At 46.2% G+C, this 18452-nt stretch overlaps 3 protein-coding genes and 1 non-coding gene across 5 annotated transcripts in view; 1 reads left to right on the forward strand and 3 right to left on the reverse strand.

Annotated features, from left to right (window-relative positions):
* LOC126001133 (dehydrogenase/reductase SDR family member 2, mitochondrial-like) overlaps positions 1-18452 on the reverse strand; it is a 159177-nt gene that overhangs the window by 84974 nt on the left and 55751 nt on the right. The window lies entirely within an intron of this gene.
* Positions 1-18452, reverse strand: part of LOC126001132 (dehydrogenase/reductase SDR family member 2, mitochondrial-like) — a 230772-nt gene that overhangs the window by 83954 nt on the left and 128366 nt on the right. The window contains exon 8 of one of the 2 annotated variants that reach the window (XM_049768333.1): positions 3545-3687. In XM_049768333.1, coding sequence (XP_049624290.1) covers positions 3569-3687 — 119 coding nt within the window. In that variant the 3' untranslated portion in view covers positions 3545-3568. Of the gene's footprint in view, positions 1-3522; positions 3688-18452 lie in introns of those variants that run through there. The other variant, XM_049768332.1, reaches the window with a different exon arrangement.
* Positions 4303-4409, forward strand: LOC126003089 (U6 spliceosomal RNA). The gene has a single exon (XR_007493632.1). It is a non-coding gene; the product is annotated as a U6 spliceosomal RNA (small nuclear RNA).
* LOC126000998 (dehydrogenase/reductase SDR family member 2, mitochondrial-like) overlaps positions 4707-18452 on the reverse strand; it is a 69503-nt gene continuing 55757 nt past the window's right edge. The window contains exons 2-5 of the mRNA XM_049768179.1: positions 8022-8164; positions 7708-7885; positions 7233-7380; positions 4707-4993 (exon numbers count right to left, since the gene is read on the reverse strand). Coding sequence (XP_049624136.1) covers positions 4707-4993; positions 7233-7380; positions 7708-7885; positions 8022-8152 — 744 coding nt within the window. The 5' untranslated portion in view covers positions 8153-8164. The remainder of the gene's footprint in view (positions 4994-7232; positions 7381-7707; positions 7886-8021; positions 8165-18452) is intronic.

Below are 18452 nucleotides of genomic sequence, written 5' to 3' on the forward strand. Positions count from 1 at the left end.
ACCTACACAAACCCTAAATCTAACTCTATCTCGAGCCCTAATCCTTATTATAGCATTGGCCTAAGCATACCAATTATCTATTAAAATAAATTAATGGGGCCCGAAGAGATAGCACAGCGGCGTTTGCCTTGCAAGCAGCCGATCCAGGACCAAAAGTGGTTGGTTCGAATCCCAGTGTCCCATAAGGTCCCCCGTGCCTTCCAGGAGCTATTGCTGAGCAGACAGCCAGGAGTAACCCCTGAGCATCGCCTGGTGTGGCCCAAAAACAAAAACTTAAATGTAATTATCAATTTCTACCATAGTTGAATACAAACCATAACTCTCACCCTACCCATAGTACTAAACCTAACCATAACTCTAAATCTAACCATAACCTTAATGTTTACCCTACCCTTAGCATAAGCATGCCTATTAATCTAATTTAACATTCCTCCTCAACATAACTTTTATTCTCAGGTTCTACTTATCTGAACTCTAACCCTTATCCTAACCCTAAACCAGTTATAATTCTAACTTTATCCCATAATCTAACCTCATCCTAACCCTGCCAATTAGTTAAGCCTAATCTCCGCCCCGACCCTAATTTTTATTCTCAACTTCTAACACAACCATAGTTGAAATCTGACCACAAATGCTAACTATAACTGTAACTGACCTAACTCTAACCCTGACCCTAAACTTTTTCCCAGTTTAGGCCTGACCTTCCCAGTTACTCTAAACTAAACTTTACCATGACTAAACTCTAAATGTAACTTTAACCCTAATTTAATCCTATTCTTAATCCCTAGTCTTTTTTTTGTTTGTTTTTTTTGTTTTGTTTTGTTTTTTGGGCCACACCCGGTAACGCTCAGGGGTTACTCCTGGCTATGTGCTCAGAAGTTGCTCCTGGCTTGGGGGACCATATGGGACACCGGGAGATTGAACCGCGGTCCGTCCAAGGCTTGCGCAGGCAAGGCAGGCACCTTACCTTTAGCGCCACCGCCCGGCATTAATCCCTAGTCTTAACCTTAATCTCTAGTCTAACCTTAACCCTCACCCTAAACCAACCCTCCTGGGAGGGTAACTTTGTCCTAACCCAACCAATTATCCTACATATAACCTTCACACACAGAGGTAGACAAACTGAAGTTTTCATGTGTTTTTCCTCCCTTAAGCCACATGGGAGAACAAGCTAAAGGTAACACTGGTATGGAGGAGGAAGAGAAGCTGGCTTAAACTAGGCCAGCACAGCAGCTGTGGGCTGATGGAAGTAGTAAGGAAGACTGAGATTTCTGACCTTTCTAATGAAGTCCAGTTTGCACCTCACCCCCACTCCTATTACACTCTATTTATCTCCTCTGTACCAATTGACAAAATATATATAACAGTATTTAATTTCTTTTTAAGGCCTGTTATTTTTTCTAAGTTTCCTTTACTACATGTGAGCATAATAGAGTGGGGTTCGTGACTTTTGTTCACTTTTATACCTTCAGTTCCTACATAAGTGCCTGGCAGAGGATGGAAGCTAGTAAATTTATTAAATTCAGTGTCTCATGTATTGATGAGAATTTTCACATGATGATAAAGGAATTGAGGAAAATTGAGTTTTATTTATGTTCATGTTCTCCATATTCTCCCCCTCCCACTAGTTCCTCTGTCCTTACACAGTCCACCTCAAAGAACACAACAGATCTACTGTGAACATAGACTTCTCATGACCTTCAGGAGACTGAGAACTCAGGCAGCCAGAGGGCAGGAAACAAGACAGGCTACCCCAGCATCAGTGTCCTTGGACTCTTTCTTACCAGGAGTCTCCAGGCTTGAGAATATTGAGTGTATTTTAGGAAAGAAATGTTTAAGGTGATAGGATGCTTTCCTTGCACATCAGGGCAACTCAAGTGTCATCCCAAAAATCACATATGGTCCCAAGCCCTCCAGGAATGACCTCTGAGCACAGAGCCAGAAATGAGCCTTGAACACCTCCAGGTGTGACCCCAAAACTAGAATCAAAATGAAATGTCTAAAGTATGAGACTGTTCCTCAATCCTGGCATGAGCCTAGTATGACAAAATTACTAGAGCTTCCAACTCTGTCCTCAGATCTTTGGGGGCGGTGGAGAGAATTACCAACAGTGCTGAGGATCATATGGTACTGGGGTCAAATCTGGGCTTCTTACATACAAAGAATGTGCTTCAACTTTTCTGGGAGGGTGGATCTTTACTCCTAGCTCTGTATCTGAGGGCGCCCCTGACAGTGTCATGTGTAACGAAAATTGAGCTGGGGACAACCACATACAAGGTAAACCTCTATATTATTCTTCCATTATATTAGTTTGTTTCAATGTTCCTTTGATTTTGGCTTTTAATTTTTTTCACAGTGCTTGGGATACACACGTGCAGAGCAAGTGCTCTAGCACAAACCTACATCCCCACCAACCACAACCCTTTAGGCCATTTCCCTGGCCTTCTTTCCATAGATTTTGTGGAATGCAGGGAGCAAAGGGATAAGGAGAGCAAATCCTGTGGTGCTCAGTGGTTCCTACCACCATATTTGCAGGTTACTCCAGGGAAGTTTGGGGTACCAAGTGGTATCAAGCATCAAACTCAGTCATATACAAACCTCACACACACAAAGCCTGAGCCAACTTTTGAGCAACTTCCCAGGCCTCTGTGTCCAGAATCTAGCCAGCCAGCCTGAGACTGCTAGATAAAAGCCATAGGTCTGCACCCCTGCCCACACCCTAAACCCAGACTCTTCAGAGCTTAGGGGAAAAGCCGCCCACCACGATGTTCTGGCCAGTGATGTAGCTGGCTTCTGGGGAGCACAAAAACGACACGATGCCTGCACAGTCTTCAGGCTGCCCGATCCTGCAGGGGAGAGAAAGGAAGGCAACAGCCATGAGTCAGGCTCTAGTTCTGCTGCTGCTGCTGGAAAGAACCAGTCAGAGAAGATTCAAAGCAATGCCACAGGAGGGAGCCCAGGATGGATTCAACCCTGAAGGACTGCTCACTCCAGGGCTGTGTGGACCCCAGACTAGAGCAAAAGGAATGGCCAGTAAACAGAATCAATCTTAAAACAGATGTAGCCACTCCTCCCTCCACACATGCAGACCGCCTAGTGTCAAGCCCCTCTTGCCTCTGGATCTTGTTGGTTTTCTTGAGCTGGTCCCAGACAGAATCCTCATATCCTTGGAGCTGGAAAAAAGCAATTAGTGCCAGAGAGATAGTACAATGGGTGGGGTCACCCTGGGTTTGATCCCTGGCACCCCCCTATATCTGTGATACCTGACCTCAGAGCCTAAAGTAAGCCCAGAAGCACTAATAGGTTTGCCCCCCCAAAAAAAAAATAAATAGAAGTAATGAGTAGTCACTTCTATTAGAGCAAGATGGGAGGTGGTTCAATGAGAGAGGCCAAGGGGTTCAGGCATGTGGGACTCCAATAACATGGTCACCCTTTCCAAAGCTAACTGGATGGACTATGGCAGACTATGTTCAGAGGACAGGGAGTATGTCTGCTGTCAGGATGCCACTATAATTCATCCCAAACTCTCACATCATTAAGGAACCTTTTCTTGGAGCCCAGCAGGGACTCAGGAGACATGCCCTGCCCTCACCACTTTGCTGAACTCAGTATTGATCATTCCTGGAACCAGGCAGTTCACCCGAATGTGTTTGGGGGACAGTTCCAGTGCCAGTGTCCTGGTGAGACCTAGCAGAGCTGTTTTGCTGGTGTTGTAGACACCCAGTTCCTGGAAGGGGGTTAAAAGAGATAAGGGTGAGGAACAAGTCAACTGTAGATCATCAAACCTGTGTCATGTTCAAAACCTAGACACACTCCCCCAACCTAGATCTAGAAGTCCCAGACCTGGGCTCAGCCCAGATAATAAGAGCAAGCATTGGGGGTATAAGCATTGGGGGACACTGTTTCAAGCACAGAGTCTGTAGGGCTACCAGAGACCTTCACCTTACCTGTTCCCAATCAAGAGCACATGGTGCTACCACTCACCACTACTGGATTGTAGGCTGAAATAGAAGACACCAGGATGACGACTCCACTCCTGAGAAGATAGAGTCCAGGGGAGAGAGGGGGCCAATAGCTGAGTACTGAGCAGCCTTTGACCAACACAGTCCCCACCGCAGGACAGCCCCTGCTGCCATCCCCACTTCCATAACCAAGGCCCAGAGAAGCTCAATAACACCTTCACTAAGTGGTCGAGTTAGGATCCCCACCCCCTCAAACTCCAGTCTCCGTGCTTGCAATCACTATTCTCTACTGCCTCTCCCTGGAACTCGGGCAAAATATGGCTTGGAAAAAGAGATCCTAGTGCTCGCTTCAGCAGCACATATACTAAAATTGGAACGATACAGAGAAGATTAGCATGACCCCTGCGCAAGGATGGCATGCAAATTCATGAAGCGTTCCATATTTTTCTGTCAGATTCTATGCTAAAAAAAAAGTTAAAAAAAAAGGGGGATCCTACACTAAGGGGACAGCACAACAGCAAGAAACTTCCCTTTTGCCCAATTCCTTAGGAAGTGTCAGAGCAAGATCCTAACATGAGCCCTCTGCCCCTGGGACATATAGGGTCTGCCAACACACATGCAGGATATAGAACAAAGACTAGAAGCAGGGCACAAGGAAGGGCTTGGGAAGGACCTCCCTCTGTGGTCAGAAAAGGGGCAAAACCCTACTGCAATTGTTGGCCACAAACTACTGGGACAGCATTCTCAGACCAGCAGGGAACTGGAAACATCACCTCTTCCCCCAAACCACTGCTCTGGGAAATAGCTGCGCAAAGATGAGGACAGAAAAGGGGACCCCAGGGAGACCTCTTCTTTCCTCCAACCCTCCCAGCAACATCCCTGTCTCTCCAGACACCATTCCTGTGCCTCAGTCTCTCCAAATGCCACCAGTCCCCACTCCCGCCCTGCAGTCAGTCCTACCCCCTCTTCTCCATATGGGGCAGCAGCAAGCTCAAAAGCAGAGCCGGGGACTTCACATTGACGTTTAGAATCTGGAATCAGAGCAAAGGAGGACTTAGTCTTGCAAGGCACTGGGATTTCCACCATTTGTGTGTCAAAGGCAGGTTATACAAGTGCCAGAGTCCAGATGCATCAAATTGCTAATGGGTAACAAGCAGAGAAACTAAGGTTTCTTAGTCTGAGAGTAATGTCTTAGTAATGTTTCTTAGTCTGAGAGTAATGTCCAGTAACATGAACTGCTCAGAGTTCAAAGGAAAAACTCGGGCCTTCTACAGAAGGTAGATTACACTCTGGTTGAGCAGAGAGGAGTGATACAGAGGCCATCCGAAAAAGATCAGAGGAGAACAGGTGGAAAGAAAGCATATGTGGAAGCATGGAGAGTCCTAGAAGAATTCCTCTGTCTTTCTGTTTATATGTTTGTTTTCTTGTTTGACAAAATTAAAGGCATACCCACAAGCAATTGGCTCAAACAAATCACGTAGGTGTTACATGTAAAGAAATGGAGACTTAGAAAAGTAAGTGCAGAAAAGCTAGAAGACTGAGGTTATCATCGCCATTCACAGCACAGTAAATAAGGACTGAGCATATTCTATTATTGGCTCACAAAAAATGTGAGCACTTCCGCATACACGGTTTTCTTGCAGACTTGGCTTTGAGCTTTCCTCTGGCCAATACAAAGAGGAATACACAGCAGAGAAGGGTTGTTCTTGGAGTCAGAATCCCATTTTGATGTTGCCTGTTCCTAATACCTAGGCTAGACAGAGGTTGTCTGGGGACTCTGTCAGTGCTTTGAAGACCATATGCAGTGCCAGAGACTTGAACTGACTCAATTGTCGCAGTGGTGGGCAGGACAACTGCCTTCTCCTGGCCTATCTCTCTAGCCCCAGAAAAAAGAAACAGTCAAGGAAAGGATCTGGCCAAGCTAGTTCTAGGATAGAGTGCCAGTTGGAAGGGAGGAAGGGAGGAAGGAAGGGAGGAAGGAAGGAAGGAAGGAAGGAAGGAAGGAAGGAAGGAAGGAAGGAAGGAAGGAAGGAAGGAAGGAAGGAAGGAAGGAAGGAAGGGAGGGAGGGAGGGAGGGAGGAAGGGAAGGAGGGAGGGAGGAAGGAAGGAAGGAAGAAGAAAGGGAGGGAGGGAGGGAGAAAAGAAGGAAGAAAGAAAGGGAGGGAGGGATGAAAGAAGGAAGGAAGGAAGGAAGGAAGGAAGGGAGGAAGAAAAGAAGAAAGGGAGGGAGGGAGGAAGGAAGGAAGAAGGGAGGGAGGAAGGAAAGAAGAAAGAAAGAAAGGGAGGGAGGGAGGAAAGACGGAAGGGAGGGAGGGAGGAAAGAAGTAAGGGAGGGAGGAAGGAAGGAATAAGGGAGGGAGGAAGGAAGGGAGGGAGGGAGGAAGGAATAAGGGAGGGAGGAAGGAAGGGAGGGAGGGAGGAAGGAAGGGAGGGAGGGAGGGAGGGAGGAAGGAAGGAGAGAAGAAAGGAAGGGAGGGAGGGAGGAAGAGAGGAAGAAAGTGAGGAAAGCAGGAAGAAGAAAGGAGGGGAGGGAGTGATGAAGGAGGAAGGGAGGGAGGGAGGAAGGGAGGGAAGAAGGAAAGGTGGGAGTGAGGAAGAAAGAGAGGAAGGAAGGGAGGGAGTGAGGAAGAAAGAGGAAGGAAGGAAGTGAGGGAGGGAGGGAAGAAGGAAGAAAGGTACAAAGAAAGAAAGGAAGGGAGGGAGGAAAGAAGGAAGGAAAGGAGGGAGAGAGAGAGGGAGGGAGGAAGGAAGGGTGGGAGGGAGGGAAGGAGGGAGGGAGGGAAGGAGGGAGGGAGGAAGAAAGGGAGGGAAGAAGGGAGGGGGAAAGAGGGAGGAAGGGAGGGAGGGATGAAGGAAGGTAGGAAGGAAGGAAGGAAGGAAGGAAGGAAGGAAGGAAGGAAGGAAGGAAGGAAGGAAGGAAGGAAGGAAGGAAAGGAGGGAGAGAGGGGGGAGGGAGGGAGGAAGGAAGGAAGGGTGGGAGGGAGGGAGGGAAGGAGGGAGGGAGGGAAGGAGGGAGGGAGGAAGAAAGGGAGGGAAGAAGGGAGGGGGAAAGAGGGAGGAAGGGAGGGAGGGATGAAGGAAGGTAGGAAGGAAGGAAGGAAGGAAGGAAGGAAGGAAGGGATGGAGGAAGGGAGAGAGAGGGAGATGAAGAAGAAACCCCCACATCAGGAAGCAGTGTGAGTGACAGAAAGAGAAAAGAATGCTGAGGGGCTGTCTTGTGTCCTGGCTGGTTTGACAGTCCCTCTGGGCAGGGTAGGGAAGAGGGCTCACTTAGCTCAGGACACATTTCACACCCTAAACCATCCTTAGGCCTTACCTTGTCCCACACCTGCTCGCTGCTTCCCAGAGTGCTCCCAACCAGGGGGTTGACCGCTGCATTGCATACCAGGATGTCCACAGCCCCACAGTGCTCCAAAGCCTGGGGAAGGGATGACAGAAAGATCAGAGACCTTAGAGTGGCTCAGTTCCTCCAAAAACCCCTACAGAATACCCCAGGAGCAAGGGGAGCCAAGTTTACAGGTTACATATGGGCTAGAGGCAGTGAATGACACGGTGTGGGAGAAGCAAACTCTGGATGCAGGGTCTATGTGGTGAACCCCTGGGTGCACTTGGCCACCTGCCAGGGGAGAAGTTCTGTTCAGTTCAACTAGGAGCAACCATGACCTGAGGAGGTGGCCTGCGGCCAGTCCCTTCCCCTCCTGAGACTGTGCCACAAAAGGCCCTAGGTGCTGTGTCTCCCACTCACCTTGGCCACCAGTCTCTCACGATCCTCGGCCTTCCCCACATGGCACACAGTGCCCGACACACTCAGCCCCTCGCCCTGCAACATGGCTATGGCACGGTCAACGTTCGGCTGCTTTCGGCTGCTGACCACCACGTGGGCCCCGTCCTGGGCCAGACGCCGGGCCACAGCCAGGCCGATCCTGCAAAGGAAAACCAGTCAGCCTCAGTATCAAACCCCCTTGCGCTTTCTCTCTTGGAAGTTAGGTGGCCTCATTGTTCCTGGGCTACTTGTGAAAGTTCTACATGTCAGAGTCAAATGGAAATCAGGGCACTCACCCACTGGTGGAGCCTGTGACCACGGCCACACGATCAGCCAGGCGGCCCTTTGGGTTTCTCCAGAAGCTGTTCCTCCGTACAGTGGCAGACAGGTACCGTTGGGCCCGGAACCAGGTCTCTGCTCGGAACATGGTCACCACCTACTCTGTTTGTTCCTGAAATCTTCCCTAAGGAAAGAATCACTGAGCTGAGTCTGATCTACCATCCGACAAACAGGCCACAGCTGGAGGGGGGCCTGTGGAGGTAGTAGTTGGGGTGAATTTCAAACACCTCCCTATGAGAATTCAGTTTATGAAGCAGGCCAATTAGGATGTGAGGCCCACATTAGTACTAGGGTTATGTTCCCTTTCATCCCGTAAGCATGTCTGGAGTCCTTGGACAGCCAGTATGAATGTGGCTGCTGTGATCCATGGATGAGCCCTCATCCCACCACCACCATCACCACCACCACCAGGAGGGATCAATTGAAAAGGACTCCAGTCATTAACTTGATGAAGTTTAGTTGAAGAAGATTCAACTGAACTCATTTGCAGCTGACAGAAGTGCTAGTGGGGTGTCAGCTTCTCCTGGCAAAGTGCATGGCAAGGGGGCCCTGAGCACCTGCTCATAGCAGCAGATTTTGCAAGAGCCTTGAGCTACAAACAATCACAAATGTCCACTAATAATAGAACAGAGTTGCATTTGTCTTACGGAATACTAGACAGCAATGAAAATATATGAACTGTGGGGCCAGAGAGATAGCACAGCAGTAAGACATTCGCATTGCATGCAGTCAACCTGGGCATCCCATATGGTCCCCAGAGCTTGCTAGGAACAGTTTGTGAGCATAGAGCCAGGAGTAACCTCTGAACAACGCCAGGTGTGGCCCAAAAACCAATCAATGAATAAATAAACTGCTTTAAAAAAATTGATCAACTGTGATGCTTGAACCACAGGAATAGGGGTTATAAAGGAACGTAAACAGGCACAAAAGCCACATGTTCAAGTTTTAAAAACAGGTTGAGCTACTCTGCTGTTTAAGAATGCAATGAAGGCACGTGTGCTCCTTGGGTTCAAACACATGGTACCCATGCACATGTCACTGCATCTACCCTCATGAGATGTGGACTTGCCTACTTTCATGGTGGATAGTGTACTGGGGTTCTCTCCACCTTTAGAGAAACCTGATTCTCTTTTGAGCTCATTACTCTCTCTCTTTCTCTCGCTCTCTCTCTTTTTCTTATCTTCTCCCTCCCCTTCCTCAGTACTCCAAATAAAATCTGATTTTACTTTTAAAAAGGGGAGGGGCTGGAGAGAGAGCATGGAGGTAAGGCGTTTGCCTTTCATGCAGAAGGATGGTGATTCAAATCTCAGCATCCCATATGGTCCCCTGTGCCTGCCGGGGGTGATTTCCGAGCACAGAGGCAGGAGTAACCCTTGACCGCTACCGGGTGTGCGAAAGAAAGAAAAGAAAGAAAGAAAAGAAAGAAAGAAAGAAAGAAAGAAAGAAAGAAAGAAAGAAAGAAAGAAAGAAAGAAATAAAGAAAGAAAGAAAGAAGAAAGAAAGAAAGAAAGAAAAGAAAGAAAGAAAGAAAGAAAGAAAGAAAGAAAGAAAGAAAGAAAGAAAGAAAGAAAGAAAGAAAGAAAGAAAGAAAGAAAGAAAGAAAGAAAGAAAGAAAGAAAGAAAGAAAGAAAGAAAGAAAGAAAGAAAGAAAGAAAGAAAAGAAAGAAAGAAAGAAAGAAAAGAAAGAAAGAAAGAAAAGAAAGAAAGAAAGAAAGAAAGAAAGAAAGAAGAAAGAAAGAAAGAAAGAAAGAAAGAAAGAAAGAAAGAAAGAAAGAAAGAAAGAAAGAAAGAAAGAAAGAAAGAAAGAAAGAAAGAAAGAAAGAAAGAAAGAAAGAAAGAAAGAAAGAAAGAAAGAAAGAAAGAAAGAAAGAAAGAAAGAAAGAAAGAAAATAGGCTGGAGCAATAGTACATCAGGTAGGGTTGCATTGCACATGGCCACCCAGTTTGGATCCCTGGCATCCCAAATGGTCCCCAGGAAATTGCCAGGATTAACTCCTGAGTACAGAACCAAGAGTAATCCTTGAGCATTGCTGAATGTGTCCCAAAAACCAAAAAGCAAAACAAGTTTAAAAAAGAATTTAAAGGAGTGAAATTAGTCAGTGGGGGGGCCAAAGAGATAGCATGGAGGTAAGGCGTTTGCCTTACATACAGAAGAACAGTGATAAGATCCCAGCATCCCATATGGTCCCCTGAACCTGCCAGGGGTGATTTCTGAGTGTAGAGGCAGGAGTAACCCCTGAGCGCCGCTGGGTATGACCCAAAAACCAAAAACCAAAAAAAAGAAAGAAAGAAATTAGTCAGAGGGACACACACACACACACACACACACACACACACACACACACACACACACACAATAGTCTCACTCATCTATGGGGTTTCAAGAAAAATTAAAGACATTGAAATAATTCCCAGTGATGAGGGCCTGAAGGACTGGCTCAAGATTTCAAGCTCACCACAAAGAGTAGTGAGTGCACTTAGAAAAACAACTATGCTGAGAACTATCATAACAATGACAGTGAGTGAGGAGTGTAGAAAGCCTATCTCGAATACAGGCAGGGAGTGGGGGAGAGAAGAGATGGTGGCATTGGTGATGGTAAGGTTGCCGCAATTATGTTTGTAATCACAGTATTTAAATAAAGAAATTAATAAAAAATAAAACAACTATAACAAAAAAAGAATTCAAACAAAACTTCAGAGATATGTACAGCAGGTATCATCACAAATGTCAGTATAGTATTTGTGACAGTTAAGGGGGCTTCTATGATTGCAGAAGGACAAACCAAGAAACTCCTGGGATGCGGTGGTGATGTCTTACAACTCAAAAAGGGATATGTGTTGTATGTGGACTCTAAGAACCTATAGTAAAGGCAAAAATTAAAAAAAACTAGCTCCTAAACCCAATGATGAAAACCATGGTGGATACTAGAGGAAAGGGTGGTGTGAAGGAAAAGGCAAATAAGTCTTTTGTTTGTTGTTGGTGGGATGGCACTAGATATGTGTGTGTTGGTGGATGTATGAATTCCCTAATGTTATGACCTGTATGAATTCCCTAACATTGTAAACCAGGGATAAGGCAATGAAAATGAGGGTAATAATATATATCAACCATATATTGGTTGTGGGATCCCAAACTATATTAAGAGGTCTAGAGACCCATGACGGCGATTCTCAATGAACCAACCATTTAGTGAAGGTTCCAAGGCTGCAGTGCTGATTAGATCTTGCAGTACCAAAGACCACCAGGACTGTACCCCTTGATGCTTGGAGATCCTTGTGGTACCATGGATCAAACCAGGATTGACCACATGTACTAACTATCCCCTAGATTGTCTCTCTGGCTTAATGCATACTTTATATATAATGTGTCACGAATTTGAAAGTCGAAAAAGGAAAGATTCCCATCTTATGTATTTAGCATTTCAGAATTGCAAACTTCAATCTTCTCAGAAGTCAACCTCCCAGCATCTCAGCGTTTTTCTCAGAGCCATTCTGCACAAAAGCCTTCTGCAAAAGAACTTCCTGCATGGAAACTCCCTTCACAGAGGACTCAAGTGATCACTGAGGACACTCAGGACTCGAGGATGCCTTTCCTGCAGTTAGGCAGAGCCTAATTGCAGAAGGACTGAAGGCTCAGGCTGCTGTGCTCCATAGTTGTGTCCCTGTGAGGAGTCTCTGGTGTGGGCTGACTGGCTGCAGACCCTTCCAGACTTTCTCTGGCCACTTCATCACTCAGGGACTTGTGGTTACTAAGCAACCTCTGCATTTCCTCCTGCATCTGCCCTCGTTCCTTAGCAACCCTACATAACCCAACTCTCTGGAGTAGGGCTTGGTTCCATCCATGCTAAGTGAAAGGGTGCTGCTTGGGGGTTGTGGAGAATCTCAGTTTAATATCAGATTGGACCAGTGGCACAATGGAGGTTGAAGAAATGTTCTGCTTTGGCGAGGTCAGCTTCAGCTTCCAGTTTATATCTCTTCTAATACTATTTCCAAGATACTCTTTGCAAGACCTACATTTCCTTGCATTTTACCTCCCTCCCTCTTCCCACCCTCTCTCTCCCCCCGCTACTTTCTCCCTATATTGCTCTGTCTTTTTGGGGTTTGCACACCTGGTGATGCCCATGGTTTACTCCTGGCTCTGCACTCAGGGATCACTTCTTGTGAGGTCAGGGGATCCTATGGAGTGCCAGGATCCAACCCAGGTCAGCTGTATGCAAGGCAAATGCCTTACCTGCTATATTAATGCCCTGGTCCTCCCCCATCTCTCTCTCTCTCTCTCTCTCTCTCTCTCTCTCTCTCTCTCTCTCTCTCTCTCTCTCTCTCCTCTATTTCTCTCTCTCCTCTATTTCTCTCTCCTCTCTCCTTCTCTCTCTCCCCTCTATTTCTCTCCTCTCTCCTTCTCTCTCTCTCCTCTATTTCTCTCTCCTCTCTCTTTCTCTCTCTCTTTCTCTCTCCCCCATCTGTTTCCATCTATCCCTTCCACCTCCACCCTCTTTTCCTGCCCCCTCACCCCCCTTTTTTTCTTACTCTTCAAGGTCATCTTTATAGCCTTTCAATTCAAGAAGATAAATGGTTTGAAAATCTGGTTGCCCTTCCTTCCCTGACAGCAACTCCAGGTTTCAACACTGTTCTGACTCTGAGGCGGCAGATGGGGGGCGGGTTTGAGGGTGGAGGTAGGGGTTGCCACTCTATACAGATATGAATCAACCCCAAGGAGGACTGAGAAATTGGCAGGGAGAGAAGCAACAAAAAGAAAAAATTCATGGTTTGTCAGGACTGCACCCCCCCTGCTGGACAACCTGGTTTATAAATCCAAGAAACTGTGGGTGCTGAATGGCAGCTATCAGCAAGGCTGGCGGGTCTAACTTAGGTGTTTGGCCTGCTGGAGAACTGATGCATGCAACTGAGTTGATGGGGGCCGGGCAGTTTGAAAGAGAGGGGTGTTGAGTACACACCTGGGAGGGAGGTGGGTACACTGGTGATGGATGATCACAAGTCATTCAATAAAAATAAATTGGGAGCAGTTGCTTGGGCCACACCCAGCAATACTTAGACCAACAGAGATCACTGCTGGAGATCTTGGGGAACCATATAGAGTACAGGAGACTGAACCCAGGTCAAATGCCTGCAAGACGAACTCTTTGCTCCAGTCCCCAAGTTTTTTTAAAAATTAGAGAAAAGAGGGAGTTTTGCCTGAAAGTTGTTCTGCTTGAAGAGGAAGCAGCTCCAGCCAGTTGCTGGAAAAGAGAAAGAAGACCTGACATCTCTCTGATGATAGATACTCTTTCTACCTGAGTCCTTATCCCAGGCCAGAGACGGAGGCTTCCCAGCCCGTGGCAATCTCCACAGCCCACAGAGGATGATATAGCTACTCCCCTCATGCTGGTCCTGAGATTAGGAAAGCAGGACTGACTGGTTGGCTGGTGGTCAGTCTGTCTGTTTGGTACATGAGGCTGAACAGGGCTGTATTCAGGGCCTTGTGGAGCTTGGGTCAAGTCCTACCACTTCAGCTGTCTACCCAATTCCCATTCATTATTTTGTGCCATTTTTTTTTTTTTAGTATTTTAGACTTTTGTTTGTTTTCTTGGCCAGCCCCAGCAATGTTCAAGGCTTTCTCCAGGCAATAAATTTAGGAATCATTCCCTGGTGGTGCTCAGGGATATAATGACAGAGATCAAACCTGGGTCAAGCACACAAAGAAAGCATCCCTACCTGCTGGACTATCACTCTGACCCCAAGATTTTAAATTTTTATTGTAGTTTAAGTAACATGGCTAGAGTAGTGTTAACATTTATAATTTTATTATATAAAGCTCATGGACCCTTCACCACTACCAAAGTGCCCAAGTCCTTCCACTCCTGTCCCTGTAGATTTACCTTTATTTTTCCTTTCACTCTTCTCTACCCCCAGGGCAAGGGTAGATCCCGTACACTTGGCATGGCCTCTGAGCCTTGCACTGCCCCCTCAATTCTACCTTCAAAATCTAAACATGTAGCTGGACAGAAGACAGTATGCACCCTCCATTTACCCCTAAAGGTGGATGCCTCCACTGGGCGCTTAGCATAAGAATAAAGGGGAAGAGAGGGGAGATCAAAATGGACTTGGGGACCAGCATTATAGCACAGTGGTAGAGCATTTGCCTTGCTCATGACCAACCTGGGACAGCCCCAATTCAATTCCCAGCATCCCATATGGTCTCCCAAGCATGCCAGTTGTGATTTCTGAGTGCAGAGCCAGGAGTAACCCTGAACACCACTGACAAATGGCCCAAAAGCCAAAAAAAAAAAAAAATTGGATGGAATGACAGATCAATGAAGACCAACAGAGAGATAAGGGAAATTTGTCAGAAACAGACGAGTCCACCCACTCCAGGTCCTGCATGGGGTCCCAAGTGAGCAGCTGGGATGAATGGTTGCCCCAAAAGCTTTGTAGTATGAATTGAAGAAGAAAGAAACATGGGAGGCAAGCAGGCAGGACTAAGGAAGCCTCAAGAATTGGGGGCCCAAACTGGGGGAATTGCATAGGTCACACCAACCCTGCTCAACTGAGGAGCCTGCCCACCTTACCTGGTTGCACTCCTGACTTTGGGCACGGGTGAGCTCCCTTCTTCACTGTGTCTGAAGTGAGCAGACAACAGGCTGGAGTTTATGCCCTGCTGATTCTTTTTGAAATAAAGCTGATTCCTGGAATTTATAGTCCTAGAACTGGGTAGGGGGTAATGACATCAGTATAACCAGTCCAGGCTAGAGAGGGCAGGACAGGTCTGAGCAGTGTCTAGCAGAATGCTGTGAATGCCAGGGGGCCAGAGCAACAGTCTAGTCTAGTGGATAGGGTGCTTGTTTTGCAAGCAAGTGACCTGGATTTGATCTCCAGAAATGCCTAGAGCACTGTTAGGAGTGATTACTGATTGCAGAGCCAGGTGTATGTCCTATGCACTGCCTTGAATGTCTCCCCACAAACACTAAAGAATTCTGTTAGTGCTGTCTCAGAACCCCATCCTGTGTGTCTGTCCCTCAGGCCCCAGACTTGCCTCACACAGACAAACAACAACAACAACAGTACAGCAGGCTTCAAGCTTCATGCTGTGGAAAAGGAGGCAGGCAAGCAGTCCATAGGCTTAGACAGTCATGAGTACAAAGTCACAGGCACATTTCCAGTGGAGCCAGAAAGGGTGCTCAGGCCCTGACCCAGGGAGAGAGCCCATTGCTGCTGCTGTGAGATTGGCCCTCATGGCGCTGCACTGAGGAGCTGCCTATCCCTGCTACACCCACCACCAACTCACACATCATTTATGCTGCCCAGGCTAAAAACTTTGATGAGCACATTGACCCCGCTAGACCCACAATCAATACAAACACCCAAGTATTAAAGGCAGCACTCCCTGTCCCAGGCAATTTTACAGTCCAATGGAAGAAAGAAACCAATTCAGCACTGAGACTTTATGTCTAAATGCAAAGGGTAGAACATTTGACTGCAAAAGACAATTAGGCACAGAGAGATACCATAGGAGTTAGTGTCTGTGCATATGACTGAACCCAGATCAATTTCTGGAATCTTATATGCTTACAAGCATCATAGGGAATGGTTCATAGGTGTGGTTCTGGAGGCCCTTGAGCTTTGCTGGGGTGGTCTGAGTAATCTACTATGTGCTTGGTCCCTCACATTTAACTACCAGAACTGTTTGTTGGCAGAAAATTCAAAAGGTGATGCCCTGGATCTGCTGAGCACTACTTGAAACCCTCCCACAAAATACAAAGAGGGTTGAAGTCAGGGATGAGGGTTCAAAGAGTTGTAAAAAGCCATGTAGAGGGGCTGGAGCAATAGCACAGTGGGTAGGCCATTTGCCTTGCAAACAGCTGACCCGGTTTGATCCCCACATTCTGTTTAGTCCTCCAAACCCTCCAGGAGTGATTCCTGAGCACAAAGCTAGGAAGTAACCTCTGGGTGTGACCCCAAAACAAAATAAACAAAAAAATACATAAAAAGTAGTCTTTTTAAAAAAAAAAAACAACTTTTTCTTTGAGACCAATTTTTTTCACAGTTGTATTTCAGTGTCATAGTAACCGTTGTTCTCACCACCTGTGTTGACCTCCCTCCACCATATGTTCCCAGCATACATCCCATACCTCCACCCTTAGCCCCCTAGACTCCTAATGTAACAGGACCATTTTGTGTATAGCCTGTAAGAGTTTGGGTCTCCGGATTCTACTGACATTGACATTGGTTTGGGTATTTAGGGCTCACCATTTTTATTTCCACTCTATGCTCCTGAGACCACTTGGCCCCTGAGTCCATCCACTTTTTTTCCTTTTCTCACTTTGTGGAAAGACATATAAATGTGAGGCAGACCAAGATTATTCATGTTCTATGGTTCTGTAAAAAAAAAAGATGGGGGCATATTGAGAAGCTATAAATATAAATAAAAAATTTTAAATGGGGGCAGATATGGCAAGATTTGTTGTTTTCTTTTGTTTGTTTTGCATAGGTGCAATAAATGTTAGGGAAATTAGAAAGAAAAATTTTTGGCCTAAGAGATACAGGGTGTCTCTATCCTTGAAGCATACTGTCATGAGACAGATATAGGCTCTGGGCATGTTACTTATCAAACCCCCAGGTCTTTCTTTGCGGTCCCAGAAAAAGTTCTGCTCAGTGGCAGTTATCAAAGTCAGTCTTTTATAATTAGAGATCTTGGTTTTAGCACAGATCTAGGACAGAGGGGCTTCTGATTTCATCTCACTATTAGGTGGTTAAGTAGGGCAACCTGCCCTTAGATCAAGTTGTTGCTGCTTCCTTATTGTCAGGGTGTCATATGAATCTACCCTGGTGCAAGTTGATGCCAGAGCAGAATTAGACCTCCCCAGGGGGAGTTTGATTCCTGGTGCTGGTGAGGGAACTGCTAGTTCTAAGATTGGGATCTGGGTATTAGGGTTGGACGGTCGATGTCCTATCACATGAGGTCTAAGTCAAGTCCCCATGATGATTGTTCAGGGTAGAAGGCACCCCTGTATTATAAAACTCATGAGTTCTTACCCCTATTAAATAAGAACTTCTTTCTATACATAAGATTTCCCTATTTTAGTGTGCCGATGCAGAAAAAAAACTATGCCAGATTATATTATTGGTGCATTTGGGGGTAAAAAAAAAAAGTGATGCAATCTCTGTGGCCTAGTTTTTATCCCAAGCAAGACTTTTCTTTTTTTTTTTTTTTTTTTGGTTTTTGGTTTTTGGTTTTTGGGCCACACCCGGCGGTGCTCAGGCATTACTCCTGGCTGTCTGCTCAGAAATAGCTCCTGGCAGGCACAGGGGACCATATGGGACACCGGGATTCGAACCAACCACCTTTGGTCCTGGATCGGCTATTTGCAAGGCAAACGCCGCTGTGCTATCTCTCCAGGCCCAGCAAGACTTTTCTAATAGAATTTATTGCTAAACAGGACCAACATAGGCTTCCCCCCCCCAAAAAAAAAAAAAAAGAAAAAAAAAAGAAAAAGGGGGTTTAGGGACTACTTCTACATATGGAAATAAACACTAAGAATTCTAACTATTAAGGAATTCAACATACAAAATAATATAGATATCTCCATTAAGTCTTTTGAAATAGACTAAGGGGGAGGGATAAGATCCAGGGCACTTTTTCATCTCGCACTATGGTCTTGTGGAGTCTGAGAAATTATTTGTAGCAGTCAGGGTCCTCAAGTAGTGTCCTCAAGCCTGGGATCCCTCTGGAGCTGAATCTGGTAGCAAGCAATAGTCCACATTGAAGAGAAGTGGGAGAAAGAGAGCCGCATAGAATAAATCAACATGAGCAGTGGCTGCCGTTTCCTGTTGAAGTGAGAGATGGGGGCTGAGAGGGTGTTCTTTCACTTTGAGATCCAGGTGGCAACTTACTGGGGCAGAGGGAAGGTCCTGGTTCTTGAGAAATTAAGAACTGAGGGTAGGGGACCAGAGGGATAGCACAGAGTACGGTGTTTGGCTTGCACACAGCCAACACAAGACAGACACCAGTTTGATTCCCAGCATCCTATATGGACCCCTCTGTCTGTGAGGAGTGATTTCTGAGTGCAGAGCCAGGAGTAACCCCTGAGTACTGCCAGGTGTGACCCAAAAACCAAAAAAAAAATAAATAAATAAAACTAAGGGTAAAGGGGGTTAAATAGAGAGAATGGATCAGTGTTGAGGGAGTGGAAGGATAGAAGGAGTTTTGTAGGGTGGTGAATGGGGGAAGGAGAGATAATATATAATAGGGGCTATATATAATATAAGCAGAGATTATGTATAATTCAGATTAGACAAACATAGAGGAGTCCACCACTTAAACATCACACCACTTATAAACAAACATTAGAGATCTATTTGTAGGTTATAATTGGAGTTCTGACTCTTATGGG

This window comes from Suncus etruscus, chromosome 2, assembly GCF_024139225.1.
Source record: "Suncus etruscus isolate mSunEtr1 chromosome 2, mSunEtr1.pri.cur, whole genome shotgun sequence".
Taxonomy (NCBI): Eukaryota; Metazoa; Chordata; class Mammalia; order Eulipotyphla; family Soricidae; genus Suncus; species Suncus etruscus.